Source organism: Chaetodon trifascialis, chromosome 11, assembly GCF_039877785.1.
Source record: "Chaetodon trifascialis isolate fChaTrf1 chromosome 11, fChaTrf1.hap1, whole genome shotgun sequence".
Taxonomy (NCBI): Eukaryota; Metazoa; Chordata; class Actinopteri; order Chaetodontiformes; family Chaetodontidae; genus Chaetodon; species Chaetodon trifascialis.
In genome coordinates, this window is record NC_092066.1 from 1,883,054 (window position 1) to 1,903,567 (window position 20,514).

Here is a 20,514-nt window from a genome sequence, read left to right on the forward strand (position 1 = left end):
ATTTGAACTAAGCAACTTGGTTTTAAGAACAAGAGAAGCCATTTTTCCAGGAAAGGAAAAACAACCTCTGGCACATTTCAGACCACGTAGGGAAACTAAAGGCTCCTGTTTGAAGGACTTTAATTATCTGCAGCACGACGTTTGGAGCTCAGGCTCTTCCTCGCTTTATACAGTACCAGGCATTTAGTCATCCAGCGCTCTGATTGGCTCTTCAGACCATACAGTGCATTGTGGTCATATAATCATGTCAGGCTGAAGTACCTCACTGTCTTTTTGAGGTGTTTTTACACGTTTAAGGGCTCTAATTAATAACCTGTTGGTTATTTTTCCAGTTTCTCACCTGAGCTTTATAACGTCAGGAGAAAATGCCCACAGTCCAAGCCGGTGCCTGTGGAATATCTGCTGTTCAACCAGCAGTCAAAAACATGAAGTTGATGACATGACGTGATCTGATCAAACAAACAGCTGTCTGAAGGGATGTGGCTTTTGCTTTAGGAAACTACAGCTCTGACAGCGGGTCAAAGTACCAAAAACACGCACTCTCATTAACTACCGCCAAATAAACAAGTATCATAAATCAGAAAATCAGCGATCGATATCTGCTGGAATAACCCCAAATGTTTATCATGGCTTTGCAGGATCCTGACACACACAATCAATGGCTGATCAATACCTTATTAAGTTTAATCAGGTGTGTTTGAGCTGGGATTGAACAAATATACGAAGCAGCAGCGAGGGAGTGAGCGCGGGATCGATGGTTATGCAGAAATCTCATTCCGGTCTTTTATTATCTTCTTTTATTTTCACTTCAGCAGAACCAAAAGGCTTAAAGTTATTTCCTGAAGAAACCAACTCAACACACCTGGTACAGTGTGTGTGTGTGTGTGTGTGTGTGTGTGTGTGTGTGTGTGTGATGCGCTGACACGCTGTCCGATGGTTTAGTGTCAGAAACAGTCTTTAAGAAGAAGCCGTGTGTCTAATCCAGTCAAGTGGGACTGAATGAATCTCTATCAGCAATAAAATCTGCTCCATCTGCCAGAGAGCGAATTAAACTGATCACGTTAGGACTTCAGCCACGGGCACATCAATTAATCCTGCAGCACGGAAACAGACTCCAGGAACTCGGCCTTCTGGGAAACATGGCGTCTCAGTTTACCCCCTTTCATTTGGAAAGGTGAGATCAGGCCTCCGGCTTTGAATACGCGGCTGTGACACCGAGCAGGTGACACTTTCACAACATCCGACAAACGAAAACGAAAGTTTGTTTATTTTTAATCAGTTTGATCCGTTATTGATCCTCTTCAATGGACACGGACAGGAAGCGTGAACCCTGTGTGGACTCTGCATGCAGCACTGAGGGTCATAATCTGGGATTAACTTTCTTCTTCTCTTAAGAACCGAGTGAAGAAGGCGACTTCAGTTTGTGTTGAGATGATGATGCCTGTGATCTTACAGCCGCTAACGCTAACTAGCTAACTTGATGGATGTGACTGCATGCACCAATAATTTCTGAATGAAATCATTTAACACCAGCTGGCTTTTATTTCCAACACATTAGCCGCTGATACTGATCTTACAAAGACTTCAGCGTCAGCTGACAAACAAATAGAAAGAACTGCAGATTCATGTTTCAGACATTTTTCATTCATATTTGACTTGTTTTACAGAATTTTGCAATTTTATTCTTTTTTTTGTCCTTTAAAGACAAATTTTGCTAAACTGTAATTATCCTTGATGTTGCTTTTTGTTGCTTGTATTATTTTCAGAAATTACTGATGAAACTAAACTAATTAATAGTTAAGTTGCATCATATTAGAAGTTAAACTCTGACGATGCAGCAGTGTTAAAAACCCGTCACTGCAGTACGTGAAATCAGAAACTTTTAGTTAATATTCACTTCAGTTCAGTGTAGTCCAGCCAATCAGGATGCATTTTGTTTCATGCATTTCCACCAATCACATCAAGGAGGCGGAGTGAAGTGTGAAGTGGCAGCGAAGCCAAACAGCACACCTGATCACTGAAGGTCCGTCAGCATCAGCAGCTCTGGTTATCAAAGCAATGGCACGCACGCACGCACGCACGCACGCACGCACGCACGCACGCACGCACGCACGGGCCGTTATAACTCAGTCATGTTGTCTGCAGCTGTCAGCCATTATTGACTGGCCCAGTGGAGTCTGTGAGTCAGTGATTTAAAACATTCATAATTAAAAAGCTGAGATTAAAACACCTCGTTGAAGTCAGCTGTGGCTGTCTGGACTGAGCTCACGCCGGAGAAACACACAGTGAAACTGGAGCTCAGCGTCAGAAAAGAGATTTCAACGTCCCAGCAGTCGAACAGAAGAGAGACGGCGACCAACAGTCAAAAGTAAAAGTTAAAAGTATGCTGAAGTACAAGAAGAAAACACGTGTTACTGCCTCCACCTGTGACCTGCCTCGCTCACCTGAGATAAAAAACCTACAAATCACAGCTCACTGTCGGCACAATGTCTTGAGACACAAGTTAAATGTCAGCAAAATGTCTGAAAATGTTAACGTACAGCACAGGTCAGCAGAAAAAAGAAGAGAAAGAGGAAGAGGAAGGGCGGCCTGAGGCGGGGACGGGGGGCTTTCTTCACACTCTGGACAAAAATCAGATTTCATGTTGTGGCTGAGAGGTTTCAGAAAAAGCCGTCTGACACTCAAAACATCTCCAGAGCGACGTCAGCGGCCGAGCTCGATCCACGCGCCTTCATAACTACTCCAGCAGAGCACGGAGGGCTCGCCAACGTCAGGAGACAAACACGTGAAAGCTAACCTGAGCCCAACGCACAGCAGCTGAGGAGACGTAAAGCAGCTTCGATCAGGCTGAAAACCAGCTGAGAAACAGACAAAAACAGGTTTCTGTGCAGAAAGGACGGGAATCCAACCAAAGCCAGAGAGGAACAATGTCATCCTCTCAGCCAATCAGAGCACGTCTGAAAATAAACAGACTCCTGCACTAAAATCCAACCAATGACGAACAAGGTGTGGCAAGACATGGACAGACAGACGACGGACAGAGCGTCTGATCCACGATCACTGACGTCTCTTCATCAGGACACAGTCCCCGTTAGACTGAATCTGTCTCACTGGTTACAGGCGCAAGGCATGCTGGGAGTCAAACACACAGACCCACAGTCAGGAAGCTTCACTGGTGGTGGTGGTCTGACAAACTGGGCCAGTTCATTCAAAGTTAAAACAAGAAAACTCAACAAACCCTTTTCCACAGAGACCTGAGAGACAGACGTCAAACCATGGACCAATGGGGGGGGGAGTGACTGAGCTCATGTAACATCACTCTGTTCTGCTCCATCATGTCCAACTGGAGTCCGTTTGTCCTCATGTTGTCCCCTCAGTCTTTCAGCATCTCTGCCTGCAGTGTGTGTTTGTCTGTCAGAGTGTGTGTGTGTGTGTGTGTCACTGTGTATTTTACTGCCAGCTAGTCTGACCACAGGACAAGTGTGTGTTGTTCCTGTGTGTACTTGTCTCTACATGTGTTTGTGTGTCTGTGAGGACTAATTTGCATTTTCTGCTGAGTCAGGACATTAGAGGACTAGAACCAGGGTTAAAAATAGCTCAGGTTGGATTTAGTTGCCACACATGCATTTAAATGAGGGTCCTCGCAAGTACAGAAGTACAAACGCGTGTGCGTCTGCAGCAGCGAGGCAGCAGGTTGGGTGGGAGGGACCTAACTGAGCGTGAAAGACAACAGATGACCTCTGGTGCTTCAGTGCTGCCGCCAATCAAACATCTGCCAGCCGGAGGCTCAAGGACGACCACGAACGTCCAGGCTCAGTCCTTCACGCTCAGATTCACCTGAGCACAGACGGCGTGCAGAGAACAGCTGAGCGAGGTTCTTCAGGTACCGCTGGAGTGGAATGATGGACGTCACCGTTAGCACTGCTGCACCATCGCACAGTCTGAAGGTGGGCCGCGAACGCCTCGTCAAATGTTCACAAAGCGTCTCGAAACAGGCTGAGGTGACAAACCGCAAATCGAGTCTGAGAAGATACTTGAATTCAAACCAAGAAAACAGAACATATTTTAATATTCTGCACTTTGTCGGCTCATTAGTTTGCGGTAAGAGAGAGGTCACGTGACTGGGACCAAGGACGCAGCTGAGAGCATCCACCTGGATGTCAGACACACCAGCCTGAGGCCACACACCTGAACCTGACCTGGAGGTGAACGAGTCGAGCACTGCCGCACAGCCTGGCCGGTTTCACAAACATGTGACATTACACATCCTATAGGCATACATTAAAGGCTGTATTCAAGATATGCAGAGTATAAACAATATGGATTTGGGGGTATTTTAAGCGTCCAGGACGTGAAATGAAGTGAGGCTCAATGATGCTGCAGCAGCTGAAGTGAATCAGCACAAACTTCAGTCACACAAACAACAACAAGGCTGAGGAGTCATCGATCAGCGTCGTATCGAGGCGTATCCCTCACTACACGACTACATGAAACCCCTGCGGCACAGCGATTGGCCTCCAGGTGTGTCAGTCAAGCAGATCCAGGCGGCTGATTGGACAGTCGGGGTGAGTGGGCTCGACAGTTCAGGGAGAGAGCAGATCAATGGCCGCCGCCGTGCAGGCTTGTCCACACACACACACGCACACACACACGCACACACACACGCACACACACACACACACACACACACACACACACACACACACACACACACACACGAGCCACAAATGAAAAACAGCCTACCCGACTCGTTGTTCTCTGAATCCATCCTGGTGGAGGCGAAGCGGAGGACGGCCTGCCAGGTGGACCTCGACGCCTCCGTCTCTCTCTGTGTTTCCACCCTCTCTCTCTCTCCCTCTCCCTCTCTCTCTCTCCCCCTCTCCCTCTCCCTCTCTCTCCCCCCTCATACACTGACTCTCATCTCTGACCTTGCAGTGCTTGTGTTTCCCCTCGCCGGCAGCGGCGGCGGCAGCAGATCTGCTGAAGGCTGCAGCTTCACCTGCAGCGCCGCACAGTCGAGCCCGGACAGCTGAAACACCCAAAACCTCCTCAGCACAGACCCCCCACAGAGACGAGGGGGGACACTTCAATGCCCCGCACACACACACAAATAAAGATGGAGATGAATGAGTGTTTTCTGGGAGTGCGTGGGGTGTGTGTGTGTGTGTGTGTGTGTGTGTGTGTGTGTGTGTGTGTGTGTGTGTGTGTGTTGGGTTGACGGTGTTTTAATCATCCTGATTGGAGTGTAATTATGCAGATTTACTGAGAGGCAGTGCTGCTGAAGGAATTTCAAATGTGTGTGTGTGTGTGTGTGTGTGTGTGTGTGTGTGTGTGTGTGTGTGTGTGTGTGTGTGGGCCTGCGGTTGTGTAACAGCTTTTTTCTCTGTGTGCTTCCATCTATGTGAGACTAGTCTTCGTTTTAGGGCATGAGGACATTTCTAAAAGTGAATCTTTTAGAAATGTGAGGACATCTGAAAAAGTGAGGACATCTGGAGACATTTTGGGACAGAGGGGACCAGAGAAGCTAAAAATCCATTTCTCCTCTTCCTCCACTCGGCCATGTCTTTCTCCATATGATTTCAGTTAGTGTGCTGATTGGCTGACACTGACTGTTGATTCATCTGCATTTCATCATCAGCGTCCTCGTCTCTTCTCTCTCATCTGTGGAGACAAACTGTCCACGCACTTCTACAGGTGTAAAGAGTTGGAGAGCGCTGGTGAGGAGCGAGCTCACACCTTTTATTCTGTTAGAGCGGCTCAACAATCAATCAGAAGTCAATCGAATTTAATCTGGAAAGACCTCGCCTCTCCTCCGCAAATCAATTACTGACAAAAGCAAGAGGAAGCAAGTCGCACGTCCACTTCAGCTTGCCGGAGACAAACAGTGGACAGACTGCTGATGGAAGCTGTTAAACACAAGAAAGAACAAAGACAACAGACTGTTTCCTGTTTGACCACGTGCTGTTATTTACAACGTTTCAGCAGGACGGACTGGCGAATGGACGGATGGACAGACGGGTGGATGGACAGCTACTACGAGCTTTTATTTTATCAATCAGTCTGCTTACTGTTCTGCCCATCAATAAATCTATAAGATCTCAGGACAGGACAACATTAACTGTCTTCTTTTGTCCGAGCGCCAGTCCAAAACCCAAAGACATTTCATCTACAGTAACATAAAAAGAAAGCTTCAACTATTTGCCGACAATCAGCTAATTGATTAACTGATGGCAGCTCTGTCGCAGTCCCTCCTCGTCTGCGCCTCATATTGTTTGTGCGGTTCTCTCACTTTTCCATTATTCGGTCATTATGAAACCACCTCACACGTTCTTTCCACAGACTCAACAAACAGTGTCTCACGTCCTAAAAAGGCCAGAGCAGAGCCGGAGGGCGGCGCCGCGAGCGTCGGTCGCACGTTCCCTGAGAACAAAGACAGCATGCAAGAAGAGGACCAAAAGAGGGACAGAGAGCTTTCCCAAGAGGAATTTAAATCCTGACACTGAGGTGAAAGGCATTGTGGGAGCTGGAGTTATGAGTGCACCACAAACAGGCAGCAAAGTAAATTGCTTTTTTGCCACAGTTTAACGGCAAAAAAGCAATTTACATTTAATCTTTTGCCATCACTTCTTATTAAAACATGAGCTGTTCTCTGAGAAATAGTTCAGTTTTAGTGAACAAACACTTGTATTTGCCATCGTTAATGCTGTTTGAACTACAACACATTGAAAACATGAGTGGCATGTGCATATTACTGGAGAAACGGCTCTTTGAATGCGGTTTATCAGCGAGCTGGAATGGTGGTTTTCCACTTGCATTCAGCTCATCATCATTTGCATACAAATACCTGCTCGCTGAGGTGTGTTTTAATTGCAGCATGCAGTCATTTCTACGGCGGACTGAAGTAAAGCTGCTGCAGTCCTGCTGCTCGGCGCCTCTGCACAGACACCTGTCTGACGATGATAGAGACACGAGCAAACATCCGAGTGCAGAACAGACCAGAGGAAAGCCAGAATCCTTCAGAAAGCAGAAGAGCCGAGCGTCACACAACAAGCAGACCAAGATAAAAGCTCCACTCGCTGCAAAGATGCGACCGGCGGAGGAAACAGAGGGAGGCGCGTCTCCTTTGAAGTTATATTTAGGCCAAATCCTCCTTTGCAGAACAAACCGTCTTCCACTGTGCATACAAATCACAGCCGACAACTGAGGGAGGAACCGTCCTGAGACACACAATCAGCCGGCGGAGCATCAAAACAATGCAGGCCTGCTGGTTTGAATGACTTTGATTCACTCTGCGTCCAAACAGTCCCGATGCATCTGAGACACAGACACACGCCGTACGAGCGAGTCCTCGCCGGCGGAAACCTCCCTGCGGGCGGCCCAGATCCATTCAGACACTTCACGACAAAACCAAAGGCGGCACACGTGTGACGGAAAAGGAGATGAACCTTCGAGGGACTGTGGGCGGAACAAAGGGACGCTGCTTTCATGTTCACCTTTAGTTCTTAACCTAATGGCGTCCCACGTGCAGCGTGGCGTCAGCTGCGGGTCTGAACCGCTGGAGGGAAAACAGACTGCAGGACAGACCCGGCCTCTGTGTCCACTGCTCGAACCAAAACCAAGACGATTCACAAGCATGTAGGAAAGCCTACAGAGGCCTTCAGCCCCTCTCCAGAGTCAGCGTTCGGTTTGTCCGTTCTAGGCCACCGTAGAAACATGGCAGACTGCTCCCTCTGTGGAGCTAACAAAAACACAACGCTTCGTATTTTCAGGTGATTTCATGAAAACATACTTATGCTTGTTAGATTCCCCTAAATCCTCCACACTGAACCTTTGTGCCAAATTAGCTATTAGCTGTTGCTGCTAGCAGCTCCTGGATCGGACTGAATCTGAAAACACGTGCGTCACAGGCCGCCATCGTTCCTCACAGAAGAAACCGACGGTGCGAGTTAACTTCACTCCACCAACGTCCTCTTCTGGACTTCTGTGAGCCGTCGTGAACGCTTCATTGATCTTGAATGCAACCCGCTCTTTGTGCTGCTGATTGCAGTCTTTTGAAAACACGGCTGCCTTCTTAATAACCGTCCTGTCGTCACTGTTTGAGAGCCGCCTCTTTCCTCATTACTTCTGAGGGAAACAAACGCTCTCAGGTGACTGCCTTCTCAGACCGCTGGTGATGAGAGCGCTCGCTTAACGCCGCTCGTCTTGGCGGTTTCAGCTGCAGATCCCAGTTTGACTGAGGGTCCCACTGGGAGATGGAGACACATTTTCAGGAGAGAAATGAAGACGAGTCCAACCACCCTCAGTCTCCAGCGGGCCTCCTTCCACCCATCATTTATCTCTGCATATCTAGCATGTGCTTATCTGACTGTTCGTTCAGCCTAAAGCAGCAGCAGCAGCAGAGTGAGGGACGGCAGCGACGGCGGGTTTGTCCTACATAATCACTTAATTGAGGTGGTTAACACTTTGAGGATAATGAGAGCCTCTAGACCACAACAGACCCAGGAGTGACACACACACACACACACACACACACACACACACACACACACACACACACACACACACACACAATCAGTGTCGATTATTAATAGCAGCAGCACTGAACGCTGCTCTCTCAAATCAACGCAGGTCCGTCCACTTTCTGCCTCTGTGTGACTCAAACCGCCTTCAAACAATTACAACTGAGGGCCAACACACACACACACACACACACACACACACACACACACACACACACACACACACACACACACACACACACACACACACACACACACACACACACACACACACACACACACACACACACACACACACACACAAAGCTGTAACCCATCACAGCATGTGTCCAGGTCCATTTCACTTGCTCACGTATCGTTGGTGTATCGGTGACAGTGAACGCAGCAGCAGGTTATGTGATGCTAACTATTTAATTTATTTATTTACTTGAGTGATTCAGGGATGTCGAGCTGAGGCAGATTAAATGTGGTTCACTGGAGGAACTGGACGATCGTCTTCATTACAATCATCACTTTTCCAGCCTGATCAGAAAGTCTCTGTCGACCAGCAGCAGGACGAAGACGAGTCCCTCATCCTCTCTGCGTGTCATCTGTCCACGACACGAACATATTCAGACGCACACACATGCTCACTGGCCCATCAGGGATCGATGCTGGAGGTGTCACATTACCACTAATGTAATCAGCAGATTGCCACTGGGAGTAATTACAGTCTGCAGGCCGCAGAGTCCTTCAAGCTGCAGACGCCGCCTGCAGCGAAGCGCCGATGTTCAGACACATCAGCAGTCTGAAATACCATCCCCGCCTCCTCCACCGCCACGTCAAACCGCCGGCGGCCGCTCCGAGGCGTAGCGAGCCTGTCCGGAGGGGACTCCTGAGGCCGCAGATGCCGATTTCTCATCCTGCTTCGCGTGTCTCGGCAGCCAACTGGGTTTTTAGGGGAGAATCGTTCTCCAGTAAACAGCAGCTGGTTACCTGCCAGAGCAGCTGCTGGAGGAGAAGAACGCCGAGGGCGCCCAAAGTCCAACTTTCCCAAAATAGAAACGGTGTCAGACATGACGGCACACACACTGACACACTCTCCGAGGGCTTGTGTCTTGTTTACGCTATGCTCTACTAGGCTAAGAGGTGAACGTCGGGACAGAGGGACTGACGGAGACGGCGTCTGATCGGCGTCGGGCCTCTGCTGCTTCGTGTCAGGAGGGTCTGTGAGGCAGCTGACAAAGCTGCAGAGGCAGCAAGACTGTGATGAATTATTGAAAAAGATGAAAAATTAAAGCAAAACTGTCGAGGTTTCACTCACCGTCCCAGAGATTTCTACAACCTGCTGGAAACCAGTTTGATCACAAGCTCCAGTACAAAGTCCAGATTAACTGTTCGAGTAAGCAACCGTTCACTGTTGGTCACAGCCTCCTAAAGCACAAACTCAATTCATCAAATCTCTCGTTTTGAATGACTAGAAGACAAACGAGCTTCACAGGAGAATCTGAAAACAGGGAATTTGGCCTTTTTTCCTTTTTACTGTCGATCGACTAATCGATTATTCGACTGGTTTAAGCTCTGAACTCGTCACTTTGAGCCTCTCGTCATCAAATCGTCGCTGCAGAGGGACGTTTCATCCAGAGCTGTGTTCAGTTAACGTGGGAATCAAGGACACTACTGACAGAAAATAAGAGACACGCAACAGGTAGCTAGCATGTGGCGCAGCTAGTCTGGCTCACTGGCTTCAGCAGTTAGATGAAACGTTCATTCTGAGTTCCTTCTCTTGAACGCACCTCCACAAATACAACGATATTCCAGGAACGTCCTGAAACGTGAGACAGCAGGTATACCAGGCGAAAGCAGGCGCACAGACGACGGCATGCATCAGGATTAAATAAAAGGTCAGTCGAGCTGCAGCGCACGCAGAGCGTCAACAGCTGCTACAAAGCGATGGAAAGTCACTTTAACGTGTTCGCCTGACGGTTTGAAATGTAAACCACTCCGGAAACGCTGCACGAGCTGACCGGCTGTTTCAAAGTACGTCTTTGTCCAGGTGAATTACATTAGACAAAACAACACAACTGAGTATTTAGAGACAGACGTTAGATTAAGGATTGACAAACATCCTCAACAGCTGACCCTGAACGCACCATCTGCTTCTGTAAAGACTGTAAGACTCCAGTGTCTTCTGTAAACAGAGGTGTTTGAGAAAGGACTGACCTCTGGGTCCACACATATGTGATTTATACATATCTATGCACGTGTTTCTGAGCAGAGGTAAAGAGTGATGGGAGCTGCCTGGCTGTGGCCGACGTGGTGCGATGACAGTAAAGTTTTTGATTACAAGCTGTATAATTTATAAGGTGCTGCTGTTAGCCTGCTAGCCACGCTGTCTCCCATAGTTTATGTTTACAACCGCGCCCGCGCTTTTTATTGTCTCAGACGTGCCGTGTGAGTAAATCTCACCTGCTCACTTCTGGTCTGACTACAACAGGGGACAGTGAAGTACTCACCCCGCACTGACCTTTCATTGCTCATAAATAGTGGCACTGATCAAAAGCAGATGCAGGAAATGCTCCTTTGGCATTTTTAAGCAATGCAGCTTTTCAGAGCAACCGTTCAAAATCACAAACGCCCCCTGAATGCAGCACAGCAATGAGCGTCTTCGCAAACCAGGTGACTTTTGCATCAGAGCTTCACTGATTAAAACAGTGTGTCATTGATTAATCTATTCATTGTTCAGTCTATAAAAACCCAGAAAAGAGTGAAGACTGCCACATCACAGTTTCCCAGAGTCTAAAGAGGCGACTTCAGATGTCTTGTTTTGTGCGACCAGTAAGTGACTACAGAAAACTACGGTACCTGAAGGTGTCACAGGTGACTAGAGGAATTCATGTAATAATTCAATAAAAGATTGTTTTGAACTCAAGAAATGACTGATTCCAGTCTCTCAGGTGTTTACCTCTGTTTGCTTACTTGGTCTCCTCACAGTAAATCAAACAAATTTGTGTTTCGAACTGTCTGTCACACAAAACAAGATATTTAACTGTCAGCTGGGTTTCAGGGAAATCGTGACAGACTTGTTTTTTAATATCAAATTGCATTTTCAGGACCAAATGATCATCAAGAGACTGTTCTCATGGTTAACTGATCCCTTTGTCGCAGGTCTACAGGTGTCACAGAGACAGCAGAAGCCTCAAATGCCTCACACTACCTGTGTCAGTGAACGCCTCACCGCACTTTCTATAACTTGAACCTTCCGTACCTGTTATAATAAGCCAAAGCTGTGACAGTAAACGCACCACTCGCGCACTCAAGCGTATTTCTTCAACACACACGTTCACTGTCAAACACACACACACACACACACACACACATTCTCACACACACACTCACCGGCTGGCATCCTGGCGCTAATGTACCGCAGTTCCTCCGTACGCTGAGCACCGATTGGTCCCGGGTTAGTTAGCCTCCATGTAGCTTCTCCTTCGGTTTCACTTCACCTGGCATCGGAATGACGACTCTGTAACGTGAAATCACCTGTTCGTGAGCCCACACGACACATTTAACCGCCGGTCTCAGTCACAACAGAGAGATATTACCCCCCAGTAGCGGGCTAAAGCCGCCCGCTGCGTCCCTCACGGACAAACCCGAACGGTAACTCTGATTGCCCGGAGGAATTAGCCGCAGAAGCTAACTTAACGTCTCAGTAAAGTCCACACGGGTGAGCAGGACACACACGGAGACATTAGTGAGACATTTCAGGGACGGACCGGCGGACATACCTGTAGGTAAACAGCAGCAGGGCAGATCAACTCCTACACATTACTACAGTGCTTCCTGCTTTACGGTGACGGACAACGCGGAAGTGTGCGGTGCGGCGGAGCAGCTCCAAAAACTCCCCCGCCGCTGCTCCTCGTGCGGGGACCCCGGAGGAGCCGCGAGACCGCTAATTATAGCAGCCCGCGCGAGGAGCGCAGTCCGGTGGCCGCGCCGTGGAGCGAGGAGGGAGACATTCACCCAAATATGCTTTCATATGACTCTGATTTTCATTTCATCACGTGTTTAACAGCCTCTCACGTGCGATGAATCCACATGATGCGGTGTGTGTATGCTGTCAACTTTAACAGGAAATAAACAAAAACACTGAAAGCTTCTGCTGGAAGTGGAAAAGGTATTATTATTAATAATAATACAAATAAAACACATGCAGTGATTATACAGTGTTTGTTTTCATTCATTTATCATTTACTAAAGAGTCAGTTCATCCAAATTACAAATAAATAAATAAATAAATAAATAAATATTTATTTACTGCCATCACCAGAGGCTTGATAGTGGAAGGATAAGATAAGATAAGATAAGATAAAGCTAAGATAAGATAAGATAAAACTTAATTAATTCCACGCCAGGGAAATGTTTTGGTTACAGTTAGTAAAGTATGAAAACAGAGGCATAGAAAGATCCGGATAAAAATAAAGCATACAGAATAAAATATAAAAATCAATCATACATATGTGATGTTAGGAAAAGAGGGCGATGGGGAATGACTTGCACCAAAGGTCAGACTGCGGATGTCGTGGCCCTGGTTGGTGGAACAAAAGCTTCAAAAGTCCAAGACCAAAAATGTCTTCAGGCATGAGGTCTGAGGCGTCCACATGCTTTTGGCCATTTAGTGCAGTTCAAGCTGTCTGCGACAGCACGAATCCACTGCGATGCAGTGATTTAGTCCGTCGTGATGATTGAGGGCAGATTTTAGGAAGTCGTGGCGTCCTTGTTTGCTGTGTTTCCACTGCAGCTGTCTGTCTCACCACCGTGGTCCTCTGCAGGTCGGCGGGTTGATCAAACCGAAACGACCGCCATGTTTAGGCCACTCACGCACTCATGGTGTATGTAATCTCATTAGGCCCACTGGATTGTACCACACACTTGTACACGTAGTTGTTGGTTTAATGAAGAAAACAAATGATCCCGCGACATCACTAATGATGGAGAGCATCACCAACGTGTACGACAGACGCTTTAATTATCCAGAACTTAACTGAGTTTGTGTGTCAGCGCTGGTGTGTGAATGTGTGTGAAAGTGTGCTGGTTGTGCTTTTTAAGCTCTTAAGGACCTTTGCTGGGTGGACTTAGAGGTGATTAAAGGCTTTGGGCCCACAGATGGCACGCCAAACGTCTGTTAAAGTCAAATGACAGACAGCAGCCAGCGGCACCCTGCCCGACGACGAAATAAATAAAAAATTTAAGATCCTGTTTGTGTAATTACTCTAATGCAGGGACGTCCACATGTCACAACTGTACAGTGACAGAGGTGGATCTGCACACAGGCTTAAAATAAAGCCCGGGGGGGGGGGGGGGGGGGGCATGTTGTCTTTACTGACCAGACGTCAGCAGATTTAACACTTCTCAGTCAACCATCAGACAGGATTTTTTCAGCATTAATATTACGTAAGCAGGAAGGTGTTTCACTCAGCCTAATGTGATGTGTTTACTGTCCAAACAGGATGAGGCGGCTGGACTTGACACTGGGAGGGATCGCTCAAAGTTTAAACCAATGAGACGTGAGTGATTTGATATGCTGAAGGGCCAGAGTGTTTTCAGACCTGTGAGGTTTTTAGTGTTTTACAGCATCGCTAACGTCAGTGACAGCGCCCCCTATCAGCCGCCTGAAGCACTGCGTATGAAGCTCGAGCCAGCCGGCGTTTAGCTTAGCTTAGCATAAAGACTGGAAACGGGGGAAGCAGCTAGCCGTGCTAAACCGTCTACATCATTTCCCAATTTAGTTTACATAATTTACGTTATTCTGAAGAATTTTGATGCGTTTTTGTATCCACAACTCTAACTATTTTTTTTGGACAAATATGCCTCAGCACCTCCAGTGTGTGTGTTTATATCTGGGTATGGGTTATAGACTTTAATGATCTGCCTCAACACAAGGGTAAATATGAGCAATGTTGTACTATGAATGAGTAGAAACCTTCCTTATATATCAAAACAGAAGCTGTGTATGAATTATATAAACACACGACCAAGCTGATGAGCGATGGACGAACAAAAGAGTCCAAACCTGAGACTGTGTTCAGGAGTCAAACAGCACTGGTAGCTTCGCTGCCTAGCAGGACATTTCTGACGAGCGACCCCTTGTGGCCGTGTGAAGGATCACGCTTGTGTGTCTCAAGTCAAGGTGAACATGTGACCACAGTGTCACCAAACCTCCTGTGGAGAAAGTGTTTGACTATGAGATGATTTACATGGTTTGTCTTTACCCAGCCACGATCTTTTCCAAACCTCAGAGGACGGGTTCACAAAAGTCCATCTGAAAACAACAGTCAGGCGCCCACATGAGCACTGAAACAGGGTTTTCTTCTGCAGTTCATACTGGATGTAAAGAGATCCCCTCAACATGTTTGCAATGTCCACAGTCCTCTGAGCGAGGATTCATTCTAGGACTCATTTGAAGCAACTATTCATCAACCTGAGTTTGACAAATCAGGTGAGTATCGTCTGAAGCCACAGTCACCTGATGTAATTTGAACTCAGACTGGTGATGCTTCAAGTTTCAGATGAGGCTTTTTAAAAAATTCAATTTTTCATTGGAATTGCATGATGAAGTTATCACTTGATGGCCGGTACAAGCAGGAGGAACGATCACACCAAGAAAAAACTGTTCATACGGACACCTGACTACTGCTGTGAGATCCTCTGTGAAGCTTGTGGTGGGGCTGAGATAAATCTTCTTGTGTGAGTGTTGGTAGAAAACAGCAGATCAGAAAACAGTCTCATATGTAACAGAACCAGGTGGTTGCAGAAGGCGACAACATTCGACCTTCGTGTTGTCATTTAGTTTGGAGGCGTTGTCGCCAAACACATATAATCAATGGGAAAGAAAAAATCAAGTGTGAGGAATGATGAGATGTCCTTGAAGGTATCACAGCCTCTGGAAGGACTGCGGACAAACCGCCTGTCGAAGCAGCACAAAGGACAGAAATTCAAACAAACTCATAGAAAAATCAAGGTCATGTGCAGCAAACCACAAAACAGGAACTGAAAGCTGTTTGGAGCCAGTGGACGGCTTGGAGAGAGACGGCTTGTGTAATACAGTGATTCATGTGTTCAGGTGTGGAAATCTCAGGTCACGTGGTTCGTAACTTCCTGTAACTGGAAAGCAGAAGTAGACACGCAGTAATTAAGCTAAACCGTTCATGTGTTCATCATTCACTGAACTGCACGTTAAGGAAAGACTTCAAACTGAAAAGATCATTTACTGTGTTCAATACTGTGAAATGTGCAGTATTACACTCTTCTGAACCTGAAAACTGTAATATCAGTACAGTCAATAAGATGAAAAGCTTTGTGAAAGAACGTGAATCAGAGAGCAGGTGAGGAAAATAAGCGCCTCCTTTAGAGAGCGAGGACTCGATGAGCAGCAGTTCACTCCTTTATTAAAACACTTTGTACATCCGCGCTGTGAGGTAACACTGAACTGATGCACGCACACCGACTTGCTGCAAATGTTTACCTGTGAAACAGCCTTCACTTAAAAGGGAAAAGAAGACTGTAGTTTATTGCAAGTGCAAACATAAGATGCAATCAATCTCTCACTTTGAACACCTCTCTCACTTCCACACGGGCGCCCAGAGGTGGAGGTGAAAAGTGCTGTCGAAAGCCTCGCTTTGCACTTCAAAGGGCTGCGTGGGCGGAGGACCGCCGCCTGCAGCAGAGTCATGAAAGGAGTGACGGCTGGAGTTTAACCTCCACCGAAACGTCCTCAGCTTCCAACAAACACCACCTCAGCCCTGATGGATGTTTAACATGCAGCCTGGAGGAGGTGGTGCTTTGGACGGACGGGTCAGTGGTCCCACGCCGCAGTCAGCGTGTTTTTCCTGTGTTTGCACAGGAGGGATTCGTCCGGTTTGTAGTCGTTAGCAGATTGAGTGTCGACCGTCTTTCTGAACATTTTGGTGTGGATACAAACTGTGAATGCAGCTTGGTGTGAACAGAATAAAGTGATTAATTAAAAACTTTTATTTGCAAAAATAAAAGGTCAGAGGTAAAAAAAAATAGCTCAATGAATTTAAATGTGGACCAAAAATATGTTTTAATTTGGATTATAGAGTTTTGATTATCCGGTTCTTACTGGGATTTTATAAATCGTGTGAATTGTGTGATTGTGTGCACCCCTGGGACCCCGGGTTGGGAAGCACTGATACAGACTATATATAAATTATATATATATATAAAACTAGATTATGGGTAGCAATGACAAACATCTGAACGTCACGTCTGTGATTATGTGACACATGTTCGCTCTGAGATGTAAACTGCAGTACTTTGTGCTGCAGCTCGTTGGTGAACTCGGCTGTAGGATCTGAAGCAGTTAACGGACCGTTCCACTACATGATGCTAGTTTTAGTCTCCGGCTTTGTGCACATGCTTTCAGTTTGCTCAGGTTTAAAAATGGCCCCTTCAGTCTCTAACCTCCTTCCTGTTTGTATCCCTGTGGGTTGGTTTGGATGGATGTTCAGAGGCGTCACTCACTGCAGAGCTCTGTCTGCACCTGACCGGCCAAACCTGTAGATCAACTCTACGAATGATGGATCCTGATTTCAGGATTGAAGCTGCACCCAGTGCTAACCGGAGACAGTTAATATTTCCTTTCAGCATGGCTCATCTTCAGTCATCAGTCATCCATAAACGTCTCTGTTTGAACGACTTTACGGGTTGTTTCCTCCTGTTTGCTGAGTCTCTTCTGCCTACAGGAACAGACTCTGTCGTACTGCAGAAGTCAAACATTCACATGCAACTCTCCCTTTTATTTAATCATGTCATCAAAACCCAAAGATTGTACATTTACAGCGAATTATGAGGGCGAGAAGCAGCAAATCATCTCATTTCAGAAGCTGGAACAAGAAAATATTTAGCAACTGAATTACTGATGATGACTCGTCTGTGATGAAGAGTGTCGCCAACAATTGTCTTTTTTGACTCGTCTTCCTCATCAAACAGGCAGGGGCACTGTGGCCACAGCTCAACGACCTCTTCCTCTCTTTCATTGTCCCACCCTACAGCAGCGGCCTCAGCATCCCTCCTCCTCGCCATGGAGAGAGCACCTGATTGGTCCACAAGCAGCAGCATGTGATGGGAGATGTCACACTAGAGGAAAAAGTTCTGACATGCTAGGCTTTTTGTCTGGGATGTCCCAGATCACACAGGTCACGCCACACGAGTACAGACGCCCCATTGTCGTCCATGATTGGCCACGACGCTGGTCAATGGTCGGTCGCGACAAAATCGGGTCAAAATCGGGATGGCTTGATGTCGTCTGACATCCCTCTGCCTGTCTGCTGTGTCCGTCTGTCTGTCAGGTAGTGCGCAGCAGGTTTAATGAAACCACCAGAAACAGACTCGAGCGGACAGGAAATGAGCGAAAAGAGGCTGAAAAGATCTGCAGAGCTGCAGAGTCGTTGACGAATATCTTTGATGTCGACACCGTGAGAACATTGCATTTAAAACCTGGTGAAAGAGAGAAAACCTTCTGAACGTGTGCTCTTTCAGCTCCCACAGCTTTAAATCATCGAGTTGCATTCTGACCGCGTGTGGTGAAACCTAGCTTTAAGCGCTAACGCTAAACAAAAAGTTTCAGCTGTGAAAAATTAATGACAGAGAACAAAACTGCTCCGCACTTGGTGTTTAGGCTGTCATTTGATCTCCGGATGTCAGATGCGAAAGGTGTCGCAGCACCTGTGTCTCCGCTGTGGGCTCAGTTCGTTATCAGGCGGCTAAGAATAGCAGCGCTCACATCAAGGTGGGATGGGAGGTGTGGAGGAATGAAAGCACTGAGAAAGTGGAGCTGTGAGATGAGTTCTGCAGGGAGGAAAGTTTCAAGAACAACGAGAGCCTGACATGGAGATGACAGAAGATTCAGATTGTGTTTCTATGTTTTCAGTCACTTTGTGGCAGAAAGCGACGATCGCAGAAAGCTGAAGGTTTGCAGCTGAAACGGCTTCATGAGATCACGACATGCTGTTTGTGTGATTCTGTTCAGCTTCTCACAATCAACACTCTGTACTGTCATCACACACCTGCAGGAGAAAACACAAGCAGCCCCAGGTGACCAATCAGGTGTGCAGGATGCAGGATGGAAACTCAGAAACTCTGAAAATGGCCATGTTCGGTTTAAACTCTCTGCGTGAGCTGTGGCTCTCAGAAAACTCTTGTTAGTCTGCTGTTAGACTTCGACTCCCAGACGGCTTTGACGTGTCGGCGTGACGAGCCGATTGGTGACATTAGAGCTGATGAGCCGAAGACGCAGGAGTCCCACAGCACAGAGGGAGAAACATCAATGTGTCTGTGAGTTCAGGAAGCTCTGACAACAGTGAGTCATCCTCCACAGAGGGGGGAGAGTTGGGGCTGGAAGAGCGTGACGACGGAAGAGGGTAGTCCTGAAACAGACAGGTGGAGGGACGACGGGTGTTTGATGACCTGCAGACACAAGTTTAACTCCCTTTCACTCCGAAGTTTAGGACTGTTTGACATGTGGATGTGTGCATCCAGCATCCAACCATGAAAACAGATCCGATCTAATTGTTCCTGGTTGTAGCTAAGCTAGCTGCTAGCGAAGCCGCTGGAAGGACTGCTGTGAATGTTCACGGCCTGTCGTGGATCCACTCACATGAAAGTTTCATTTCTCACTCATCCTCTGACTTTTCCTCTCATGCCACCATGAGTTTGACTTTTGCTTTTTATTCATATCTTCATATCTCGATCTTGTGCTCACGGCGCTCTGGATGGACTGCAGTCCACACCTGCAGGGGCTTCTTTTTATGGGAGGAATCGTCTCATGGCGGCACGGTCATGGCCTCACAGCAAGAAGGTCGCCGGTTCGATCCCCGGGTCGGCTCGGGCCTTTCTGTGTGACGTTTGCATGTTCTTCCCGTGCATGCGTGGGTTCTCTCCGGCTTCCTCCCACAGACCAAAAACATGCTCATTAGGATCATTGGTGACTTTAAATTGTCCTTAGGTGTGAGTGTGAGCGTGAATGGTTGTTTGTCTGTATATGTTGCCCTGCGATTGGCTGGCGACCGGTTCAGGGTGTACCCCGCCTCTCGCCCGTTGGCAGCTGGGATAGGCTCCAGCTGGGATCGTCGGGTATAGACAATGGATGGATGGATGGATGGATGAAATCGTCTCTATGGTGGTTTTTGTGAAATGAAATGAAGGAATTCCTCACATGTGCCTCACAGAGCCATAAGGCATGAACTGATACAGCACAGCGTTTATGTAAGACATTAAAAAGTTCTTTGGGATCATGAACACAACATGAACGGCAGAGCAGGACCAGTCAAAGCTTGTCCTGCTCGACTCTCTCCTGCCTTCCTCTGCATTACACATCTCAGATTTCCTCCTCTTTAAATGTTATGGCAGCAGTCTGCAGAACAAATGATCCAAAAACTGAGCTGAGAAGGAGGCACAGTGGAGAAACAAGCAGGAATATGAGAGCACTGAAGCCCATTTTGTGGCTCCCACAGATGTGCAGAGCTACAGTAACCACATTTCTCACCTTAGAGGGCAGAGTTGAGCTGCTGTCCTGCAGGAAACTGCTGCTCACACATGAACACTCAGCTCGCTCACATCGCAGCGCTCTGACTCTCTGAGTCTCTTTGCTGGGATTGGACTGAAAGTAGGGCATGAAGTAGGGCAGGTTTTAGTGGAGACAGAGAAGGCAACCTGCTGCACTCCACGATGGCAAAGCAAGAGGTAGACAAGTATTTTCAGCGCATCAATAAAGCATGACGAGCTCATAAAATGATCCTCATTAAATCTGCATGTTGTCTGTCTGTACATGCAGCCGAGCAGCCAGAAAGGTCTCGTTTGACATGTTGCACAGTCAACTCGTCAACACTGATTGTGTAAACATTGTTTTCTACCTGAGAGCAGCAGTACGATACCAGACGTCTGTCAGGAGTGAGGAAGACTTTTCCTTCTCCTGAAGACAGCGAAGAAGTGAAAG

General features: G+C 47.3%; 1 protein-coding gene across 2 annotated transcripts in view; it reads right to left on the reverse strand.

Annotated features, from left to right (window-relative positions):
* Positions 1 to 12,539, reverse strand: part of efr3a (EFR3 homolog A (S. cerevisiae)) — a 90,046-nt gene extending 77,507 nt beyond the window's left edge. For both annotated transcript variants that reach the window (XM_070973660.1, XM_070973659.1), the window contains exons 1-2: positions 12,287 to 12,539; positions 11,898 to 12,024 (exon numbers count right to left, since the gene is read on the reverse strand). In XM_070973660.1, coding sequence (XP_070829761.1) covers positions 11,898 to 11,907 — 10 coding nt within the window. In that variant the 5' untranslated portion in view covers positions 11,908 to 12,024; positions 12,287 to 12,539. The remainder of the gene's footprint in view (positions 1 to 11,897; positions 12,025 to 12,286) is intronic.
* Positions 12,540 to 20,514: the final 7,975 nt, after the last annotated feature.